Genomic DNA, 23134 nt, shown 5'->3' with positions numbered 1-23134 from the left:
TGTTGTTGTTTTTGTGTTTTAGAAATGTAGGTAGTATAAAAAATTGTATATAGTATTGTATAACTATAATTTTTTCCATGTAAAGGTCGAGGCCAACCAACCTGCCTCTTCCTAAGGACTGTGCAGGGCCACGACTAAAATCAGTTGGGCCTGTTGGCCCAAAAGGCCAACCTCGGCCAGCCTTCACCAACCAATTCCTATATTCAGGCTCGATCCATCCTTAGATTTAATCCCACTTATATAGTATGTGATGTCTCCATATAAGGTAAATTGATCTTTGTGTTTGATTCTTATTTAACCATTAGAGTGTTTGCAACAAAAACCATATCCATCTTAAGCTACGTTTACACCAATTCAAAGGTAATGGGCGTGGTAGAGGCAGGGGTAGAGGCAGAGGCAGGGGTTGATGGAATGGAGCTAGCAATAATAGACCTACATGCCAAATCTGTTTTAAACAAGGCCATACTGCCCTCAATTGCTACAGATTACTCAACAGAAACTTCATTCCTGGTCAAAACACACAACAAAACAACATAAATAAAACTCCAAGACCGATATTTGATAACCAACACCCACCACTCAATCAAGCCCTCATGGCAGCCTACACCAATCATTTCTTGGCTACCCCTGAATCGGTTGTTAATCCCCGGATGGTATATGGACAAGGGGGCCTCTAATCATGTCATCAGTGATCCAAACAACATGACCTACTCATCTGAATACGGAGGTACTAAAAAAGTAACAGTAGGTAATGGAAGTACTCTTCCCATTTCTTATATTGGTTCTTGTTCTCTAATGACTGACCCTGATGTAGTTAACTTGGAAAATGTTTTTTGGCAAGGATAGAAATACCTGAAGCGCTTGACAAAAAAAATCTGGTGTGAACTTGAAATAGCTAAGAATCTAATCAGTGTTTCAAAGCTAGCTAAGGAGAATAAGATAGCTATTGAATTTTTTAATGACTGTTGTTTTGTTAAGGATATCCATACGGGCAAGGTGGTGTTGAAGGGGGAACTCAGTGAAGGGTTATATAAGTTGAAAGCAGCAAGAGCTGCTGGCAGTACAGTGAAGTTGCATAGTCCCTGCTTAACAAAGGATGGTAAAAAGTTTGTTCTGCTGTTACCCAAAGTAGTAGTGCTAATGTAGTCGTGTCCAAGGAAGTTTTGCATAGAAGACTTGGACACCCATCTCTAAAGGTCATGAATGATGTAGTTAAAAAATATAAACTGCCAATAAAAGTTAATGAAGTTTTTATTTTCTATGAAGCATGCAAATATGGCAAGTCTCATGCTCTTCCCTTTTCAAATTCTTCATCTCATACATCCTCACCCTTTGATCTAGTACACTCTGATTTATGGGGCCCTGCACCAATAATGTCATCTGATGGATATCGTTACTATGTTCATTTTCTCAATGACTTTAGTAGATTTGCTTGGATATATCCCTTAAAATTAAAAAGTGACACCTATGCTGCCTTTACTCACTTTCTCAATATGGTGAAAACTCAGTTTGGAACCACCATAAAAGCTTTTCAAACAGATAACGAAGGAGAATTTAAAAAAATACATCAATTGTGTAACACTTTAGGGATTCAAGACTATCATGTCCGTATACTTCTGCACAAAATGGTCGGGTTAAAAGGAAACATAGACATATTGTCGAAATGAGATTAACTCTACTAGCTCAAGCCTCAATGCCCCTAAGTTTCTGGTGGGATGCATTCATGACCTCTACCTTCATCATTAATGGATTGCCCTCACAAGTCTTAAAAGGAAAATCTCCAATGGAAAAACTTCTTCATAAACAATTGAACTTCTCTGAATTAAGAAACTTTGGTTGTGCTTGTTATCCCTACCACAGACCATACAACAATAAAAAATTTCAATACAAGTCAGAAAGATGTTTGTATCTAAGGCCTAGTCCGGTTCACAAAGGTCACAAATGCCTAACTCAATCGGGAAAAACTATTATATCAAGGCATGTTTAGTTTGATGAAACATTTTTTCCTTTTGTTTTAGGTTTTGCAACAGCATCAGTGCAACCCCAACCCACTGTCAAAACATCACTTATTCATCCACCACCACCTTGGCATGATCAACCATCCTATTGTCCACCTTCACAACTCATAACTGAAAATCACCCAACAAATTCTCCAGCTTTATCACACAGCCCTTATCCAACTCCCTCAAGACCTCTACTAAGCCCACTTTCTTCTACTTCGTCCACCCCGTCCTCATCTAGATCAGTAACCCAATCTCCAGCCTAATCACATGCATCACCACTGTCTCCACCATCAAACCTGCTACCCCTGTCCAGCCCTTCACCATCATCGTCCTCTAATTACTCAAATACACCCTCTCCTGAAGGCCAAAGCTCCTATATACCACCTGCACCTCCTGGGCACCCGATGATTACCCGTGCCAAGGCTGGGATTTTTAAGCCGAAAACATGAATGACAAAGACCACAGCTCGTGACTGCACCCTCACTGAACCTACAAAGATAAATGATGCACTGGCCACTCTGACTTGGAAAAATGCCATGGACTTGGAGATTCAAGCTCTAGCCAAAAACCATACATGGGACCTAGTGCCAGCCCCTTCTCACAAGATGTTGTTGGCTGTCGGTGGGTATTCAGAATCAAGAGGAACTCCGATGGCTCTATCCAAACGCACAAAGCTCGACTTGTTGTGAAGGGGTTCCATTAAAGTCCTGGCGTAGATTTCTTTGAAACCTTCAACCGCGTGGTCAAAGCCACCACCATCAGAGTCATCCTAACACTTGTTGTCTCCTATGACTGGCACATTTGGCAACTAGACTTCAACAACGCTTTTCTCAATGGCCATTTGGAAGAAGATGTTTATATGTCTCAACCGCCAGGGTATGTTAATCAACTTATGCCCAATCATGTATGCAGGCTGCGCAAAGCTATCTATGGGCTGAAGCAAGCTCCTCGAGCCTGAAATACGACACTCAAAGACACTTTACACTCGTAGGGTTTCCTTAGTAGCCATGCTGATACTTCTTTGCTCATCTACAAGAAAGGTTCAACCATTATTCTCATGCTGATTTATGTGGACAATGTAATCATTACAGGTAACAGTCCTCAACTTATTCACAATGTCATTGCCCGGCTGGACAAAACCTTTGCCCTTAAAGACCTTGGTCCAGTCAGCTATTTTCTTGGAATTCAAGTCTCTCGTGTTAGATCTGACCTTCTTTTAACTCAAACCAAATACATTGATGATCTACTCTCACGGTTGGACCTGCAACACCTTAAATCAGCCCCTACTCCATCTGCTGTAGGTAAACACTTCTCTCTATCTGATGGCACCCCGTTACCTAACCCCTTTGTTTACCGCAGCACCATTGGAGCACTCCAATATCTCACCTCCACTCGACCGGACATCGCTTACATTGTCAACCATCTCAGTCAATTCCTGAAGCAACCAACTGATGTCCATTGGCAAGGAGTAAAGAGAGTCCTTCGGTACCTAAGCGGTACCAAACACCATGGCCTACTGATTTCACCAGTAAAAAACCTCACCATAACAGCCTTTTCTGATGCAAACTAGGCATCCAATGTTGATGATCGAAGATCAACAGCTGCCTACTGTGTATACTTGGGAAACACCGCTGTCTCTTGGTCCTCTAAGAAGCAAACCGCCGTGGCAAGGTCCAACACTGAATCCGAATATCGGGCACTCGCGCACGCTTCTGCTGAAATTGTATGGCTAAAACAGCTTCTGTTTGAACTTGGCTTCTCTACAACTTCCAAACCAACGGTATGGTGTGACAACATCAGTGTCGGTGCCCTAGCCACCAACCCGGTCTTCCATGCCAAGACTAAACATATCGAGATCGATATTCATTTTGTCCGGGATAAGGTGCTTGAAGGTGCTCTTGATGTCCGGTACATACCTTCAACAGACCAAGTAGCCGACTGCCTGACGAAGCCGCTTTCTCACTCTCAATTCTCCTTCCTTCGATCCAAACTCAGGGTAACAGAATTACCTGCTCGTTTGAGAGGGGATTTGAAGGATAACCAAGGCCCAACTTCTCACCCCAACGATATATAACCTGCAGCCCACCTACAAGCAGCCCAACATTGTTCACTGCAGCTGTAAAATCATTTTTACACTTTGGACTGTGCATTATTTCCTTTTGTATTATACAGCCCAATTTGGCTATTCATTCCAAAACTGTATATAAACCTATACCTAGGTTTCTGTATTGAATCACTGCAATATACAAAGAGTATTTCCCACAAAAGTTGCCTCTCCTCTGCTATACTAAATATAGGTTGAATACTTTTGACTAAAGACGTCTGAAGAAAGACAAATTTGTAACTTTGCTCTTTTACGATCAATTAATATTATTTTTAAAATGCTGGACATAAAAAAAAATCTAAATTATTGCCGACAATGACCGAACCGCCCTGGTTATTTTCCCCATTTTCATTTTCATTGTAGTTTTGAAATGACATATTTATATTCGTAATACTTCCAAATGAACACTAATTAATTGATGTAACCATGTGAATCAAATTTAATATCTATGAATTATATGATTTAATATTTAAAAGAACAAAAAATATAGACCGAAGAAGTAATAAGTAGAATTTAATTGAGAAATTGTATTGTACGACAAATATATTTTAAGAAACTAAAGCTGTGATTTCAATTTTTTTGTAATTGCATGTGTGACAATCACATAACAATCATATAACAATCACATAGAAATCATATAATAATCAAAATTTCAAGCGAAAGTCATTTGACATGTTTGCAAAAAAAGTAAAACTCAGGGATACATACGGAATTTTCAATTTATTTTTATTTAAGTTACAATTGCCCCTTTATAATTACATTAAAAATGGAGATGAGTCCATTTAATTCCATTTGTTTTTATAATATAAACACTTCATAAATTTTGCTTTCTCTAAACTTATTAGAATCTATTAAAATTCACATCCTTTCCATATAAAAACATTTTGAATATTCATGCTTCACAGAAAAAGACAGCAATAGTTTATTATAGTAATTTGAATAAAATATTTGTATTACTCAATTAATTAATCTACCTAACCAAGACTTCCAATACGTCGTACTCGAAAAATTATATATATATATATAAGTAGTTCCCATTAATTAAATTGACTAAATTAATTGGCTCTACATTAATTATTTTTTTAGATCAAAATATTTAAATATTTATTCTCACATTTATTTATTGTAACGTTAAGATTATAAAATACGTTCAATGCTTTCCCATACATTTTCCCTTTCATTTCATTGTAGCATGAAAGATAAAAAATTAATTAAATATATATTAAATACTTTAATACTCCTCTGATGTTATACCTTGAGTTCAGATCATTTAACCACACAATTAAAAAAATATATATTATATTTAAGTTGTATAAAATAGTGTATGTCAAACTTGTCTAGTCTACTTTCTAAATCCTTTAAGCATTATATTTTATTTATTTGATTTTTTCAGTGATAAAACAATAAGTCTTAACTATTTTAACCAATTAAACTAGGTTTATTAGAGTTCTACTTATTGAGGTTACGTTTAACAATTTATAATAAAAATTAATGTAATTATAATCCTTCATATTTGTTCTTACCGTTATCGTTTAGGGTCGAATGGTAACAATGATGATAACAATAAATACGACAAATTTATACTTCACATAATGTATCAATAATGTAGGCTAATGAGTCTCACGTAATTTTGAAAAGCAATTGACCAGATCGATCATCCTCCACATCTTAGTTAGTTTGCGTTATTCTATTACATATTTGAAAGTGGATTCCATAATGACTATGAAACATAAGTAAACAACAATTGGAATAATCAAGTGAGACTCACTTTTTAGATTATTGAGTTTGTTTCAATTTATTTTGTTGGTATTATATTTATTATAATTTTTCATTTATTTAATCAATAAAAACCTTTCTACTAAGAATATCCGATTGCATTAGTGGGCTATATATCTATATATTATCTACCATGAATATGACAAACAAAAATAATCTTCGAAACAGTCTAAGAATTAAAGTTAAAAAACTAAACTAAAACAAAACTAGAAACATAAATAAGAATTAAAGAAGGACTATTGTAAAAATAATATATGCACCAAGTTGCAATTAAATTAGTCTCGCTATTATCATATCTGCTTATTATATAAGTAATCTAGTCATAAAAGCATCTCAAAAGCCTCAAAAAGTAAAATACGACAAACGAAAAAGAAGAGGGGGCAAAAAATTAGAGCTACAAATTTAGTACGAATTTTGTATGTATTTGGTTTATAACTTTAATAAATTTAATTTTTGAAATTTGACTTTTATATGTTTATGGAAAGTAAACCTATAAGCTTTACATATTAACTAACTTTTTACTGATATTTAAAAAATCGAGTTAATTTTTTTAATATTAGGAAAAAAAAATTAAAAATTAAAAACTAAAAATTACATATTCAGTCTTCGAATCCTAATGAAGATGTGATATCGATTTACGAGTTTTTATAATGTACTTTTTATTTTTTTAATTTTTAAGAATATGTATATTTACTTTCATAAATTTTAAAACGTACATTTTTAATCCACAAAATAAAATTGAAAGGTCCATATAGTATTTTTATTACTTTAAAGTAGAAAACTAATTTTAAAAATTATATATTATCTCTGAAATCAACTTTTTAATTCAAAGTGTCGTATAATTATTTAAGTGATAAAATAAATTGCTCGATGGAACTTTTAAACATATCTGTAAGAATTTATAGACTAAAATAGTACATTTTGAACTGAATTTAAAACCCTAAAACACCCCATTTGGTTTCTGTCTTCTTTCCCGAAAATTAAGTTTTTTTTTTTCCTTTTTTCTTTTTTCATTTTACTACCATGTGTTTCATCTTTCTTTAAAAAAAAAAAAATACGTTTTTAAAAACTGTTTTTCTAAGACCTCGATTGGTGATTTTTTTTTATTTTAGAAAATTAAACTTATTTTCTATCAATTTTTTATAATGATTTACATATTTCTTAACTACAATGGTTGAATTCTTAGTCAAATTTAAAAAATAATAACAAATTTTTAAAAGTTACTTTTTTAGTTTTCAAAGTTTGGTTTGATCTTTTAAACAATCGGTAAAAAATAAATAATAAAGGAAGAAATTTAGAGGTAGAAGTAGTGTTTATAGGTTTGATTTTAAAAAATAAAGAACAAAAAATTAAATGGTTACCAAAGAAAACTTGACCCTGTTTGGTAACCATTTGGTTTTTTGTTTTTGTTTTTGAAAATGAAACCTATGTCATCCACATTTCTTACAATAATTTGCATCATTCTTAAATACAATGGTAGAACTCTTAACCAAATTTTAAAAATAAAAACATCTTTTTGAAAACTATTTTTTTTAATTATCAAAATTTGACTTAATTTTTTAAACTATTAGTGAAAAGTAGATTAAATTTGGAGACTTAATTTTTAAAAATAAAAATAAAAAACAGAATAGTTACCTAAATTTTTAAATTTTGATTTGATATTTAGGTAGAAAGCAAGTACTAAATCAATAAATTTAGGAATAGAAAGAGAAATAAGCTTTATTTTAAAAATTAAAAACAAAAAATCAAATTATTAAATAATATAATTTTCAATTTTTATTATTTTCTTTTAAAAGAAAGACTATTTATTGCGAATTTTCTGTAATAAAAAGTAAACTTGTGATGGCATGATGGTAAATAAATTCAGAAAAAGATGGCAATTAATTAAAAAGCAATAGCTCGGCCAGGTGCGAGCTCCTCGAAGACCGAAAATCCCACGCGTTATGTCGCATGTAAATTACAACCTTAACGTAATCTCCTTCTTCATTCGGTTCATCCCCACAAAAACTCCATTACTTTTTTAAAAAAGATTTTAATTTTTTTTTCAGGCTTATCACAAATCATTCAGAATTCAGACACACAGAAATTTATTTTAATTTAGTTAATTACCTAATTAATTTAATAATCAAAACTCCCCTTCCCCTTTCATTCCAGTTTTAAAACAAAAGGGGCTTCCTTTACTCCTTCTCTTGTCTTGTTTTGATTTCTTTTCTCTGTGTTTTCCCCTGCTTCAGCGAGCTCCTAAAACAGTTGAACTTTTTTTGCTACTTGTGAAGAACCCTTACTAGAGAAGCTGCTCAAAAGATTAATTTATGGGGGAATCAGCCAACACCCATCAACATACTTCGCCGGCAACGGTGGCTCCGTCGGCGCCGCCGCCGAATTTAGCATTGTCTCGTGGACCCACTTGGACTCCTGCCGAGCAACTTCAACAGTTGCACTACTGCATCCACTCTAATCCTTCTTGGCGTTAGTTTCTCTATCTTTTTCTTTGATTGCTTTTTGGGTTTTGTTCTTTCTCTCTTGTGGAACTGTTTTCTTTCTGTAATTTGATTCGAAATCTTGTAAAGTTCGAATCTTTATGTCATGGGGTTCTTTCTTTTTCTATCAAATATCAGATTAAGTTTATGGCAGGATTTATTGATTCCCTTTTTTCTTTTTTCTTTTTTCTTTGAATATTTCGAGCTCCTTTTCTTGATCTTTATTCTGATTCTCCTTTTTTCAGCTGCTTCTGCTTAGCTTAAACTGTCCTGATTTGTGATGTTTTTCTTTTGAGATTCTGAGTCGACCCTATTCAGCTTTAATAAGAACTTGATGACCCATTTAATTGTAGTTCTTGTTATTTCAAATACTAAAGGGGTTTTGACAAATTGGATTTTGCAGCTGAAGCTGTTTTACTGGCTTTTCAGCATTATATTGTGGTGCTCGGGACTATAGTTCTTATTGCCACTACCCTTGTGCCTAGAATGGGTGGAAGCCCTGTAAGTGAGCTCTGAATTCAGTTAGTATTCTTTGTCAAAACTAAACTGAAGTTCAATGAATCATTTTGACATGTTTTGAATCTGATTGGTGGTGATTAATTGTAAATGTTGATAGGGTGATAAAGCTCGAGTGATTCAAACTTTGCTTTTTACTGCTGGGTTGAACACTTTGCTTCAAACAGCTCTGGGATCAAGGCTCCCGACGGTGATGCGGTCATCGTTCGTGTTTATTTTACCTGTGTTGTCAATCATCAATGATTTCTCTGATAAGACCTTTTCAAGTGAACATGAGGTATATAATGTTTAGCTATTTCTTGAGTGGCGTTGTTTCACTCTTTTTCTTTAAGGTGTTTTTGCTTTTTCCACTGTCATGTCTTTAGCGTTTTGAAGAATGATTTAACCAATTCATTCTACTCTTGTATGGTCAAACTCAAACCTTGCAACTTTGTTGATTGAAATGGAAGAAGTCTTAAATGTTGTTTTAATTGAAGAACGCTGGGTTGGATGAGCGTTTCCCTTAGAAATGCTACTCTCAGAAGCACTTTCAGATTCATTCTAATGGCTGGTTGGATGGTGATTTGAACCTGCAACTATTTGAAACAGATTGTTGCTTTACCCACATTGTTGCTTTGATGGTGAAGAGAGACAGAATTTGGTACTAACAAAAAGTTAAGACGATAGCAGTAGAATTCTGTAATAAAAAATCCCTTGAATTTTAAGGTTGTTCCCTTTCTAAGCTCATACCATAATTCAATCTATTGCTAGGTAACAACGTTTCACCATAGATTCTCCATATAAGCTATGACTTATTTATCACTGTTCAAACTTGTTACGTTGGGTAACGTATTCTCTATAGGGTCAAGTTGTTTTAGATTTTTAGAATGTAACCGTCTGTATATGGATTTGTTTCACAGAGATTTACCTACACTGTTCGTACCATCCAAGGGTCGTTGATCGTTGCTTCAATAATCAATATTATACTTGGATTTAGTAGGGCGTGGGGACATCTCACAAGGTAATAATTCTTCTAACGACCATTTTCAAGGATAATGGTGGAAGGCTTGAGATTCTTTTGTTCTCATCATTGATTTCCTCTTTCTGGTCAGACTTTTTACTCCTGTAGTTATTGTACCTCTAGTTTGCGTGGTCGGTCTTGGTCTGTTTATGAGAGGCTTCCCAATGGTAAAGTTCCAAACACTTTGGTATGTAAGTGAGTGATTGTTGGAATATAATAATAAGTATGAATATGCTATCTGTTCTACGTGCAGCTTGCTAATTGTGTGGAGATTGGCTTGCCCATGTTGATTCTCCTTGTTATCGGTCAGCAGGTAATTTCCTTTTCTCAAACCTCCATATCCGTGCTTTGTTCTTTAATTGATTCAATACCTTGATGTTTACAATGTTGCAGTATTTGAGGCGTATTCATCCTCGAGCTGATGTCGTACTTGAGAGGTTTGGTCTGCTTATCTGCATTGCACTTATTTGGGCTTTTGCTGCCATTCTCACTGTAGCTGGAGCTTACAACCATGTCCGGGAGGTGACAAAACAGAGTTGCCGTACAGATCGCTCGTTCCTTATGTCGTCTGCCCCTTGGTATGTCTGGGTAACATTGCATTTCTTTCATAGTGAGTTTGGCAGAGGAACTTGTCTTCCTAATATGTAACAATTTCTATGGGTGCTTTGTGTAGGATTAGAGTCCCTTATCCATTTCAGTGGGGTACTCCGATATTTCGTGCCAGTCATGTCTTTGGCATGATGGGGGCTACACTCGTTACGTCTGCTGAGGTCGATTTTCAATTCAAACTAAAGCTAAATCCCGTGGTTGCTCTCGTAATCTGACATTTAAATTCTGTTTTAGTGCAGTCAACTGGGACTTTCTTTGCAGCAGCACGGCTTTCAGGTGCTACACCACCTCCAGCATACATTTTTAATCGAAGTATTGGCTTGCAGGTACAATTGTCAAACACCATGGCTTTTCTATCTCATATTTATTTACATGAACTTGTTCCATCGATCGAGTCCATGTTGATTTTCTACTTCAATTTAAATTGTGACAATATGAGTGCATTTGCCTGTGTGCAGGGTATCGGCCTGTTGGTTGAAGGAATTTTTGGTTCCATCGCTGGCAACTCTGCATCCGTGTAAGGAGTTTTTCTCATTACAAAATTTCGATCGTTGGTTGCTTTATGCTTTTGTAGTACACTAATCATGAACAATGACTTGAAACTTGATACATCGAGAATCAAACACTAATTATGAACAATGACTTGAAACTTGACACATGAAGAATCAAATACTATTTGTTTATATTAGATTATGCTTAATACAAACTTGGCTGGTAATATTGTTGCAGTGAAAATGTTGGTCTTCTTGGGCTCACGCACATAGGAAGCAGGAGGGTTGTGCAGATATCAACTGCTTTCATGATCTTCTTCTCCATATTTGGTTTGTTTGCTTTTCTTTCATGAATTGCACTAATTGTCCCGACATTATTTTTCGCCTATTGTCACATTTCCTGCATCTTTCAGGAAAGTTTGGTGCATTCTTTGCATCCATTCCTTTACCGATATTCGGTGCCATATACTGTGTTCTATTCGGCATCGTTGGTAAGTCCTTTGTCTCTGTTATTACTTAACGAGTAGCATCTCCACAGTTCTCAATTCTCATTGGATCGATGGAAATTTTGTTGATTCTTGTGCATTTCTTACCTGCAGCTGCTACAGGGATCTCATTCATGCAATTCACCAACAACAATTCCATGAGAAACCTCTATATTATCGGCCTCTCCTTGTTCCTTGGCATCTCAATACCTCAGTATTTCGTCACAAACACAACCCAAGACGGTCGTGGACCGGTTCAAACAGCGGGTGGATGGGTCAGTCACAAAAAAAGAACCCCTCACTAATCCCTCTCTTTTCTGATACTGCTCATCTTCTATCCTTTTTAACACATTCATTTGTTATGCAGTTCAATGATATCCTAAACACCATCTTCTCATCTGCCCCAACAATCGCCATAATTATCGGAACAGTGCTCGACCAAACGCTCGATGCAAAACCCTCGATCAACGACCGAGGAGTCTCGTGGTGGAAACCGTTCCAGCACAAGAAAGGAGATGTTAGAAATGACGAATTTTACGGCCTCCCTCTGCGGATAAATGAGTATATACCAACAAGATTTCACTGAAAATGATTGCTTTCCATCACGTTTGTTTATACAACTTTGATGAATGAATGAATGAACGTATTATACAGAGCTTAACAGTGGTTATTCATCTTCTGTATCTGATATAGTGAAGTAGAGAAATCAGAAATGTTCCAAAAACATGTAGAGATTTTTCTTACTGATTCCATTTCTTTTTCTTGCCATGAATCAATGAAAATATGAAAAATTCGAAAGCATTTGATCTTCATATCAAACATGGGTGTTGTGTATAAAGGTTGGAATTTGCAGGGAAATGTGAAAGCTTCAGAAAAGTCTAAGCACAACCCCCCCTCTTTTGTTCTCTTTGAGAGAAGCAATTTAGGGAAAGAGAAGGTGACAAAGGAAAGTTCCCACCATTTTACAAGATTCTCTTGGAGTTTGTCTTCTGTGGAAGAAAATGGTCCAATTGGTATTTTGGTAGGTACAAATGTTTTGGATATTTTTCAAATTTGGGTTGGATTGTAACAGAGTAGTCATTATCATTTTAGCTCCTATGGTTATTATAATTGGAGCATTTTAATACTGAAGGAGATTTTATTGTATTAAAAGTCGGTCAATGTCAATCAAGTTATTGGTATTCCATGGACTAAAGATGATGGATTTATTAAAGTGATTGGCTAAAAGTGATTTTCATACCTAAGAAAAATTAATATTTCTCTAGAGAGGTCCATAGAAGTTAGATATTTTTTTAATCAATTTTTTTTCTTTGGTTTTACATCTTTTAAGCTAAATTATTTTATTAATTTTGTGAAGTGTTATAAATTGTGTTAATATAATTGGTTCTATATTTTTAAACGTAATTTAAGAATCATTGAGAAAATTAGAGAAGGATGTACAAATAGAGAGAAAATTAGGGGTGGAGAAAAATTTAGAAGAGTGCGAGTGTGAGAAAATAGAATTTAGAGTGGGACAACAAAAATTAGACAGAAATTTATATTCACAATAGAAAAAAAGGTTTTTCGGAAGTCATTTTTATTTTTATTTAAACTCTTTTAGTAAAAGAGTAAAAATCACTTATTTTTTTCGAATAAAGTTAAATTAATATATCTTTAATAAAGAAATTAAAGTTAGATAAAGAGAAATAAAATTTGATATTATAATCTTTTTCAGGAGAATCATAAAAATATGGAAAATAGCTTTAAAGCTGAGGAAAAAAAAACTTTTAGAGAGAGAATGGTAGCGAGAGTGAATTCGAGAGAAATAAAACTTAAAATTTATATATATATCTAACATATTCACAAAAGATCATTTTTTTTTATCGTTGTCACATATCATAATTTTAAAAGAAAAGTGATTTTTAAACATGTCAAAAATAATTATTGTCGTTCTAATATCACTTCCAAAGACCTATGTGCGTGGAGTGGGTTAGTTTTGGATACACTAACCCTACATAAATTTGAGTGCGAAAATAAATGAATGCAGTCAATTATAATAGTTTTAGACTACCTATATTTTCCATTTTTCTTTTTTATAAATGTTAGTTAGGTTTGTGATTGCCTTAAAAAAAAAAAGTGACGACTTTATTTGTTCACCACGAGAAGAGAAACAAAGAGCCACCTTTGTGCCGAGAGATTTTGAAATAGTTATAATTAATTTTGACATTTTTAAAATAACTTTAAAACACGTTTTTAATCATTCTAAATCAACTTTGATGATATAAAAAATGCATTGAAAAGTAAAATTAGCTATTAAAATAATTTTGAGTGATTAAATGGAGCGGTTTCGAACATGACAAAAGTGATTTTAACAATTCCAAAATCAATCTCAAACATGCACTAAAGATTACATTTGTGTCTAAGCCTTGACTTGAGAACCAAACTCTCCTTTAATAAGGTCTCCGATGGGTTCGGTTTGATTTTCGGGTAAGGGTCGTTTTCTGTCCAAAGTAGTAAAAGATGGGTTAGGGTCCTAAGTTGCTTTCTGAGGTTTCAAAGATTCCTATCCCTCCAAAACAACAAAAAGATAAAAGACAAATGATAGGAGCAGCCTTGTCTGTAAACCAGTGAAAGGGAAATAATGAAATTATGGTGGTGGGGATCTATTTTTATTCTTGATAGGAACTCACTGTGGGAAATGATTGAAGAGGACCTCCACAGAAAAATTCTTTTCATGAATGTTTGCTATGGCTTCAAAAAGTTATTTAGGGAGTTTCCTAGAAGCTGCTATGGAGTAAACTATTTTTCTATCTTATCTACTAGGAGTTTCCTAGCTACTATCATGGAGTGAACACATTTCTCTATTCATATCTACTTTCATTTTAACTAAATATCATCAATAACCTTTATTTTTTTTAATGTTCTACTCATCGGATGGATCAGATATTTCTTGTCAAGGGCAAACAATTCTAGAGTCTGAAGTTTTTTCAACAAGAGATTGACGAGTAGATTGTGATGGACTCAAAACACTAAACACTTTTATTTTTCCCTTTTGAGAATAGAAAAATTTATGTACATAAAAGAAAACCAACAAAGCTGACGATCACTAGTCGAGCCAGTCTAAGTCGAAGCATTTCTCGGTGACTTGAATGTACAAATTAGGCATATGACTCTTTAAATCCTCCCATAGCCACGAGGCATCTTCCTCGCAAATTATGTGACAGAGAGATTGCAAGCAGACAACTGATCTAGGTAGTCTCCTGATCAATGAGCATTCTCTCATGTCAATTTTCTCTAGGTTTGCCAGCTTGCCAATTTCTTCAGGAAGGCTGGTCAAGTAAACACATTGAGATATGTCAATGTACTTCAGACAAGAAAGCTCACAAATGCTTGAGGGTAGAGTTGTGAGAAGTGGGCAAGCAAAAAGCCTCAAGATTTGTAGATTTTTCAGCTTCCATGAGTTGGTAGGCAATTGACTTAGACTATGGCAGTTGGTGACACTAAGACACTTGAGACTTTGCATATCGCAAATGCTTGAAGGTAGCTTATCCAAGTCATTGCAGTGATCGATTTTGAGTTCGAAAAGGAATGGGAAGATCTGGGATACATTTACCGCTGACTCATCCAGGCTGTTGTTAATCTTGCAAAAAACAAGAGATATCTTCCTCAGATGTTTCAATGGGGCGCAAGCATTGAATAGTTGTGTCATGGAAATTTTTTCCAGCCAGATGCTTCTTAAGTTGACCAAACTAGAAAAAACTGAGAAATTGCTCAGAGTTGCATGTGTTGCATTGCTATTTAGCACAATTAGTGTTCTCAGCTTCGGCATGTTGCAAAGAAAAGGAGGCAAGAAGTATCCACTTGAGGCGAAGTTTAGAATTAGCACTTCAGCCTCAGGAAATATCATCTGCGTCCAATCCATTTCTTTCATTTCACCTATGACATAAATGCGTAATGAACATAAGCCATAACTTCAAGTATGAGGTATAAAAAGCTTATAATCATAAAAGTGTCATCTCTTGGTAACTTGACATTGTATTTCTTTGCCTAAAAATCTTTATAGGATACATGTTTTTACAAGTCTTTGAAAGAGTGCAATCAGTTACCTGTGTGAATTGAAACAAGTTGGGCATTAAATGGCTGATCTGATTTCCTTAACCATTCTTTTGGAAGTTCCGTGTCACTTTTTGGCATCAGCAATCGCTTCCTGTCATTTACATTCTCCTGGCTACTGAAATGAAGAGCAAGGTCCCTTAAGACATCGTGTTGAGTGATATACATCTCATAATAACTGCTGTAAATGTCACCACCGCTGCATATCGACCAATCAAGCATTTAGACAACATATCTTGATGTCTGTAACAGTTACTTAAATAAGTGATGTAACATAGTTGCGTCCATACCGTGCATCTTTCACCAAGGTAAGGAGATTCTTCTGAGATAACTCGAAAAGGACAGCAAGAGCTTCTTCATCATCAAGATCATGCAATTCCTTCCAAACATTGATGAGAATGTCAAGAGGAATCTTTTTGTCTTCAGGAAAGCATCCCAAATCGAGAAAACATTCTCTCACTTTACTTGAGAGGCGTTCAATACTGATTGCCATTCTTCGAAGCAATTTGTTCTCATGGGACTCGCAAATAGGCTCGCCTCGTGACAACCTGGTCTTGGCATTATTCCAAAACATCTCGCTCTGTCCTCTGAGAGATGCCCCTATGACTTTAAGAGCCAGAGGCAAACATTTGCATTCATTCACAACCTGGAAAGAAAATTTGCTAACATGAGTGAAATAAAACCACTAAATTGGACATTTTAAAGATAATTGGCTTATGTCTAATCCAACAGAAGGAATGTTTTGTTCCTTACCTGTTTGACCAAGTTGTGATTAGCAGCCAAAGGAATCGACTGTTGTCCGAAAGCAGAGTGACAAAACAGAGCAATTGCTTCACTCTCTTTCAATAACTCTACTTCATACGTCGCTCTAAGAACTTCAGGGAATTTGAATCGTGAAACCACGAGAGTTTTGCAGCCAGTTACGTTTGGAATAAGGTTCTCAAGAACTGAGATTGACCACACATCATCCAAAACCAGAAGGGCTGAATTTGCCGGCCTCCCATGTAAAATCAGATCATTAGAATTGACACTGTCGCTACCCATTACATGTTCCCAAATCGTTCTCCTTAGCTGCTCCACATCAGGGGACTGTGACACCGTTAAGAACAAAATTTTCTCTTTAAAGTATCCTGGAAAGGTGGCAACATGCAACAATAACAATTAGAATCCGACAATTCCTACAGAAAGAAATACAAAAAAGGGAGGGCCTATTAACCCCTTTAAAGCTACAGTATCAAAGAGGAGATTCTTAACAGATATTCACTTCATTAACAAGAAACTTCCTATTCTAGTGAAAATTTTCTAATCTATTTTACTTCAAAGTCAGAAAACCAAATAGATTTTGTACAAACTTCTAGGTTTGAAACGAAATCGAAATCATTCACATGAAACACGAGAAAATGGTCAAAGAATCATACAAACAAACAAACAAACAAACAAAAGCAACTCACTTCGAACTTCAGGATCTTTGCAGAATTCTCTAGCTAAAGTCGTCTTCCCCGAACCCCCAATTCCACTAATCCCAACCGCCGTTAAATCGCTCCTTCCAATCACGAGCTCCTTCAATTTCTTCTTCCCCACACGCAGTCCAGTTCCTATATTCACCAAATTAGTCTCATACCTTTCCTCCTCCTCGGCCCTCTTAAACGCCTCCTCAACCCACCACCTTCCCTCTCCCGAACCGTCTGCCCTAATCTTCATCGACTCAAGCCGCCGCTCCAGCCAAACTCCTTCAAGCCGGTCGAACCGCTCGGTGGTCTCGAATCTCATATGGTGAACGTCGGCTAGTATATGCGCTTGCATGGTGCCGTTAATGAAACGACATATATCTTTTTCGAGCTTCTCCATCTTCCTCGCGAGCCGCAAGTTTCTGTAAATGTTCAACCGGCCGCATTGAAGAGCCTTCTCGGAAATCTCGATACCTCTTCTGAGAGTTTCGCTGAAGCGATCTAACTGAAATTGGCGATGAGCCGGCAATTCAACTCCGGAGTACTTGATCTCTTCGATAATCGGCAAAATTTGTTGAATGGAATTGGCGATTTGAGCTGCCGTCGTTTTACAGAGACAGGATTTTGTCGAAATTTGTACCATCATTTTGAGAAGCTCAGTGGCTATCTCTCCGACAAAGAAATCTGTAACCGCCATTATTGAAGCTTTGGGAGAAAAGTTATGGCGGGGGAGGGCACTGAAGCTCTTCGTTATTTAAACTTGATTTCGATCAGTATTAACTGAATGTACGAAATTATCCTTTAAATGAAAACTGTATTTGAGCGGTTGGCATTCACTTTTTGGTCGGTTTTTGGGATCAAACCGATTGTGAAAAAAGATTGGTAGATTTTGCACGGGTTTTATAAGACCGATCGACCAATCTACAGATATCGGTCGGTTTTAGTCGGATTATGAAGAGGGAAAAAAAACAACTTGCGTTCGTTGAGTAAGATGCTAATAGCCGTGGGAGGAAGGGAGAAAAGTGAGATAGAAAAGATGAAGAAGAAGTGGGAGAGAAAATTAGAGAGGGAAAAAATGGAAATGGGAATGGTGGGGAGAGAAGAGAAAAGGAAAAGAAAACACAAATTTTTAATATATTAATTAAAAAAACCATCAAAAGGAAAGTTAAAAAACAATTAGCAATCATTTAGGTGGTAAGTTGGTTATTATAATATGTGAGTTATAATAATTTCTATTTGTAACAATGATGAAAAAAAGATGAGTTCAAATTAGTATATACTGTAGTAAATAAGGTTTTGATATTGTAAAGTACAAGTAATTATAAATAGAACTATTATATTTAGAGTTTCAAACACAAAACAGATTATAATAATTTATTTGGTGGTCTAAACATTTGATGGATTTTTCTAAAAAAATAAAATTATCAAGTTGATGGGACTTAAAAAAAAATATTGGGACTCTAAAAAAATGGTATTGTAGCTCCATATAATATAACAACAATGGAACTTAAAAAAAAAAAAAAAAAAAAGCAATTCAGTCATATTGAAAAATCGACTATCAAACAAAGTGCACAAATTAACTAACGTTGATTCGATCATTTTTTTAATTTGTCGATTTGAGTTGATGATCTATAATTTTTAAACTCTAAATTTATAATTGTAGTAATGGCCGCCTTCGATGTTAGAATAGACGTGTCATCATGATGTTGTAGAAAAAAAAATATTGATTTCTTTTTTTTTAAGAAATATTGATTTTGAGAAGACTTTGAATTATTTATTTTTCTTTGGTCTTTTTTATATGAGATGAAGTAAATTACTGAAACGTCCTCGTCAACTTGACAACATTGTTTGATAGAGTTTGGGCATCAAAACAAACGCGTGTGAAAGGAAGAGACTAAACCAAACAAAAGTACTTGAGTTTGGAGTTCTTTATCAAATATGCCTTAAATCTTTAAAAAAATTGATTAATTCTAGTAACTTTTCAAAGAATGGTTAAAAAATGATTGTTTTCCTGTAAAATTGGATGAATATTGTAGGTTTGATAAATAATTAGTGAAATATTGTAGATTTGAAAGTAACTAGAAAAATATTGTGTTTTGGGATTTGACTGGTACGATTTTTTTTTTTTAAAAAAAATTGATGTAGGTCGAGAGTTGAATACTCAATCTCTCTTTGTTGAGTGTTCAAAATTGGACCGATGATGGTCAATTTTTTGAAACACTCGACCCTTTTTGCTTTTTTTTTTTAATATTAATTCTTAAAGATTTAATCATTTACCTTCTTTAAGCAAAGTATCCTATGTAAATTTATCGTTCTATTTTTTCATAAAAAAAAATTTACCCTTGTATTTCTTAATAATAAATAAAATTAACTCTAAGAGACATCATAAAAAATTCTCAATCTTTTTTTCTTCCATATTACAACTATGGTTCATAATGGAAAATATAAAATATAAATTAAAATACTCATATCAATATAACAAATTAAAGTTTTTCATTTATTTAAAAAAATTTAATAAAAAATCAATGAGTCCCACAGAGATGAACGTCGTCGATTTCAATTTGGTTATCTCGTCGACTTTTGAACTCTAGGTTGATTCTGGTTCCTCTTGATGTTACTCTAGTCCCTCTTAATGTTGCTCTGGTGGCTTTTGTACATCTGCAGGCGCTCATAGTATAAAATATTCGTATACTCTCCATGACCCACGCCATGTCTATGCATGTATGAAGTGAATGAACTCTAAATTAGAGAGGGACCTATGAGCGGAAGTGGATCGTTCAAACATCATTGTGAAAGAACTCAAATATTTACATCAGACTAAATAGATTATGCATTAATCAATAAATTACAACATGCTTTGAATTAAATATAAAGGTGAGAGAAACAATACCTTTGAAGAATGTTTCTTCAAGTGTGTCCCTCGATCAAACTCGAACGCAAGGATTAAGAACTCGAACTCCCTCAAACACTAGCAACGAGTATCAACTCGATCCTCGAACAAATTCGGACACTACCACAAGATTACCTTGGTATCTCGTTGTGAGAATCAAAGAGTTGTGGGCTCTGGCTTATTTTGGAATGAGGAAGGATAGGAGTGAAGGAGGAAACGATCGAGTAATAGACAAAAGCATCGTGTAGAAGATGAAAGCCTATCGCATAGACTCGATACTTGGTCGTATAGAAATGAGTACTATCGTATAGTAAACTCGGTCTTATCATTTAGTCTCTCGATTAGTATCGGATAACCAGTTGTCGTGTAAGATTTTGAAATCCCATTTCCTTTTATCTCACAGTTGCTGTAAAACGGTGTAACCACCCACTAAGGTAGTTATTGGAGAAAACGAATTTAATTATCATATAATTAATAGATTATAAATAAATATAATAACTAACTTATCATATTATATTTATAACTATAGTTTTAATTATGCATCATATGTAAATATAAACCATAGTTCTTTTTCTTTTTTATGGAATTTAATATAAATCATATTTATATCAATCATCCAATCAAATAATAATGTATCAAATACATCAGATTAATTATATCATATATAATTGAATTAATTTAATCATATCATATATAATCAAATTCCCTATTGTTAATTTGAACCTTTCAAACTAACCTAAAAACTGATTCTCAACTTGAATCCATTGAGCTACCAAGGGGACCTTATGGACCTGTAGCTTGAAACTCCAATGGTAAGTGAATAACGGACTAAACTCTTTAATCACATTATTCACCATTTGTTAACTGTTGGGCACTCCACTAAAGACCGACAGCTGCACTACTCGCACTACATATATATTTTTGTATCCATTGAATATAACCAATCAACAGTACGATGACCATTCACAAATCGCTGTAAGTACAGCTAGGCCAAATTATCATTTTTCCCCAGTAGTTACATCTAACTCCTTAAGTACTACTGATTCCTCTAATGAACAATAGATCATAGTCCCACTTGAAGGAACTCTTAAACAAGAGTATCCATGAGCGTGTTCGTATCTTTCCTATTTCATTGTGACCGAATTACCATACACACATTCTAACAAACAGGTATGCATTTTAACACTATATTATAGGCATGGTTTGACAAATGAAATACAATAGATTGAGTAAACATATCAATTGAAGACTATCTTCACTCAAACTCAATCCAGCGGAAGTGACTCCTCTACGAACCAAATCGCCCAGCAATCAGTTGCTTAGCAGCACGATGATCTTCTACACGAACGACAGCACACAAACAAGCAGCAACCGAGGACGACACCACCACTCAAAGTCCTTGGTATTCTCGGAGTGAGAATCCAAAGAGTGGACTTTGATGGAATTGGTAGAGGAAGGAGGAAAGAACGATCGTGTAGAACGACAAACAAGTGAGAGATAGTAGGTGACTATCATATAGTCGAGTGCTCGTCGCTTAGAGAAAGTTACACGATCGTGTAGGTTTTACTAAGTGATCGTCTAGTAATTAGTAAGCGATCATTTAGAAAAAATCGGTGCGCTAAACGATCGTTTAGAGAACGCGTGCGATCGTTTAGTGTGCGCGAGTGTGCTATTGTTTAGGCGATAAGGCGCTATCGTATAGGCTCTCAACTAAGCGATCGTGAAGTTTCCACACCGTGAGCAATTTTTTCGAACTCTTTACAAAATGAAAACAATTTTTATTTTATTCTTCAGTTACAATAACTGAAATCAATCTTCCCACTTTTGCACGATTTAAGAGAATTTTTTGGCCAATTATCATATAACCGACTAATTAAATAAATAATGAATATAATCATATAATATTCTTAACCTATAGTTTGATATCATATATCTACTATAGTAATTTCTCCTCCATTTGATTTAAATCATATTTATATCTAATTTTCTCCAAAATAATGTATCTCATACATTTTGTCAATTATATCATATATAATTGAACTCCCTCTTGTCAATTTNAAAAAAAATTTACCCTTGTATTTCTTAATAATAAATAAAATTAACTCTAAGAGACATCATAAAAAATTCTCAATCTTTTTTTCTTCCATATTACAACTATGGTTCATAATTGGAAAATAATAAAATTTAGATTAAAATACTCATATCAATATAACAATTTAAAGTTTTTCATTTATTTAAAAAAATTATAAAAAAATCAATGAGTCCCACAAGATGAACGTCGTCGATTTCAATTTGGTTATCTCGTCGACTTTGAACTCTAGGTTGATCTGGTTCCTCTTGATGTTACTCTAGTCCCTCTTAATGTTGCTCTGGTGGCTATTGTACATATGCAGGCCCTTCATAGTATAAATATTCGTTATACTCTCCATGACCAAGCCAATGTCTATGCATGTATGAAGTGAATGAACTCTAAATATAGAGAGGACCTATGAGCGGAAGTGGATCGTTCAAAACATCATTGTGAAAGAACTCAAATATTTACAATCAGACTAAATAGATTATGCATTAATCAATAAATTACAACATGCTTTGAATTAAATATAAAGGATGAGAGAAACAATACCTTTGAAGAATGTTTCTTCAAGTGTGTCCCTCGATCAAACTCGAACGCAAGGATTAAGAACTCGAACTCCCTCAAACACTAGCAACGAGTATCAACTCGATCCTCGAACAAATTCGGACACTACCACAAGATTACCTTGGTATTCTCGTTGTGAGAATCAAAGAGTTGTGGGCTCTGGCTTATTTTGGAATGAGGGAAGGATAGGAGTGAAGGAGGAAACGATCGAGTAATAGACAAAAGCATCGTGTAGAAGATGAAAGCCTATCGCATAGACTCGATACTTGGTCGTATAGAAATGAGTACTATCGTATAGTAAAACTCGGTCTTATCATTTAGTCTCTCGATTAGTAATCGGATAACCAGTTGTCGTGTAAGATTTTGAAATCCCATTTCCTTTTATCTCACAGTTGCTGTAAAACGGTGTAACCACCCACTAAGGTAGTTATTGGAGAAAACGAAATTTAATTATCATATAATTAATAGATTATAAATAAATATAATAACTAACTTATCATATTATATTTATAACCTATAGTTTTAATTATGCATCATATGTAACATATAAACCATAGTTCTTTTTCTATTTTTATGGAATTTAATATAAATCATATTTATAT

General features: G+C 34.6%; 3 protein-coding genes across 3 annotated transcripts; 2 read left to right on the top strand and 1 right to left on the bottom strand.

Moving 5' to 3' along the window:
• The first annotated feature begins 363 nt into the window (after positions 1-363).
• LOC120084966 lies at positions 364-2266 on the top strand. Its single transcript, XM_039040777.1, has 3 exons — positions 364-510; positions 979-1099; positions 2019-2266. Exons 1-3 carry the CDS (start codon positions 364-366, stop codon positions 2264-2266), a joined length of 516 nt encoding a protein of 171 aa, XP_038896705.1.
• Positions 2267-8195: 5929 nt separating this feature from the next.
• On the top strand, positions 8196-12279 carry LOC120086501 (nucleobase-ascorbate transporter 3). Its single transcript, XM_039043183.1, has 14 exons — positions 8196-8352; positions 8767-8864; positions 8980-9156; positions 9779-9879; positions 9971-10046; positions 10133-10192; positions 10273-10457; positions 10553-10649; positions 10728-10814; positions 10947-11005; positions 11218-11309; positions 11393-11470; positions 11579-11739; positions 11832-12279. Exons 1-14 carry the CDS (start codon positions 8196-8198, stop codon positions 12048-12050), a joined length of 1647 nt encoding a protein of 548 aa, XP_038899111.1. The 3' UTR covers positions 12051-12279.
• Positions 12280-14425: 2146 nt separating this feature from the next.
• On the bottom strand, positions 14426-18082 carry LOC120085992 (probable disease resistance protein At4g33300). Its single transcript, XM_039042360.1, has 5 exons — positions 17008-18082; positions 16310-16686; positions 15847-16202; positions 15550-15755; positions 14426-15379 (listed from the first exon to the last, which is right to left on the bottom strand). The coding sequence occupies exons 1-5, from the start codon at positions 17699-17701 to the stop codon at positions 14550-14552; spliced, it is 2463 nt and encodes an 820-aa protein (XP_038898288.1). The 5' UTR covers positions 17702-18082; the 3' UTR covers positions 14426-14549.
• Between the last annotated feature and the right edge of the window lie 5052 nt (positions 18083-23134).

Source organism: Benincasa hispida, chromosome 9 (assembly GCF_009727055.1).
Source record: "Benincasa hispida cultivar B227 chromosome 9, ASM972705v1, whole genome shotgun sequence".
NCBI lineage: Eukaryota > Viridiplantae > Streptophyta > Magnoliopsida > Cucurbitales > Cucurbitaceae > Benincasa > Benincasa hispida.
Note: the sequence above shows the minus strand (reverse complement) of the source record. Positions and strands in the feature narration are given on the sequence as shown.

Excerpts from the sequence above, each read along its gene's own strand:
- LOC120084966 (XM_039040777.1), top strand. The coding sequence starts at position 364 with ATGGGCGTGGTAGAGGCAGGGGTAGAGGCAGAGGCAGGGGTTGATGGA. Across the intron at positions 511-978 it reads CAACAGAAACTTCATTCCTG|GATATCCATACGGGCAAGGT; the intron begins GTCAAAACACAC and ends TGTTTTGTTAAG. Across the intron at positions 1,100-2,018 it reads TCCCTGCTTAACAAAGGATG|GTTTTGCAACAGCATCAGTG; the intron begins GTAAAAAGTTTG and ends CTTTTGTTTTAG.
- LOC120086501 (XM_039043183.1), top strand. The coding sequence starts at position 8,196 with ATGGGGGAATCAGCCAACACCCATCAACATACTTCGCCGGCAACGGTG. Across the intron at positions 10,458-10,552 it reads CTTATGTCGTCTGCCCCTTG|GATTAGAGTCCCTTATCCAT; the intron begins GTATGTCTGGGT and ends TGCTTTGTGTAG. Across the intron at positions 11,006-11,217 it reads GCTGGCAACTCTGCATCCGT|TGAAAATGTTGGTCTTCTTG; the intron begins GTAAGGAGTTTT and ends ATATTGTTGCAG.
- LOC120085992 (XM_039042360.1), bottom strand. The coding sequence starts at position 17,701 with ATGGCGGTTACAGATTTCTTTGTCGGAGAGATAGCCACTGAGCTTCTC. Across the intron at positions 16,687-17,007 it reads CAAAGATCCTGAAGTTCGAA|GATACTTTAAAGAGAAAATT; the intron begins GTGAGTTGCTTT and ends CCACCTTTCCAG. Across the intron at positions 16,203-16,309 it reads ATCACAACTTGGTCAAACAG|GTTGTGAATGAATGCAAATG; the intron begins GTAAGGAACAAA and ends TTTTCTTTCCAG.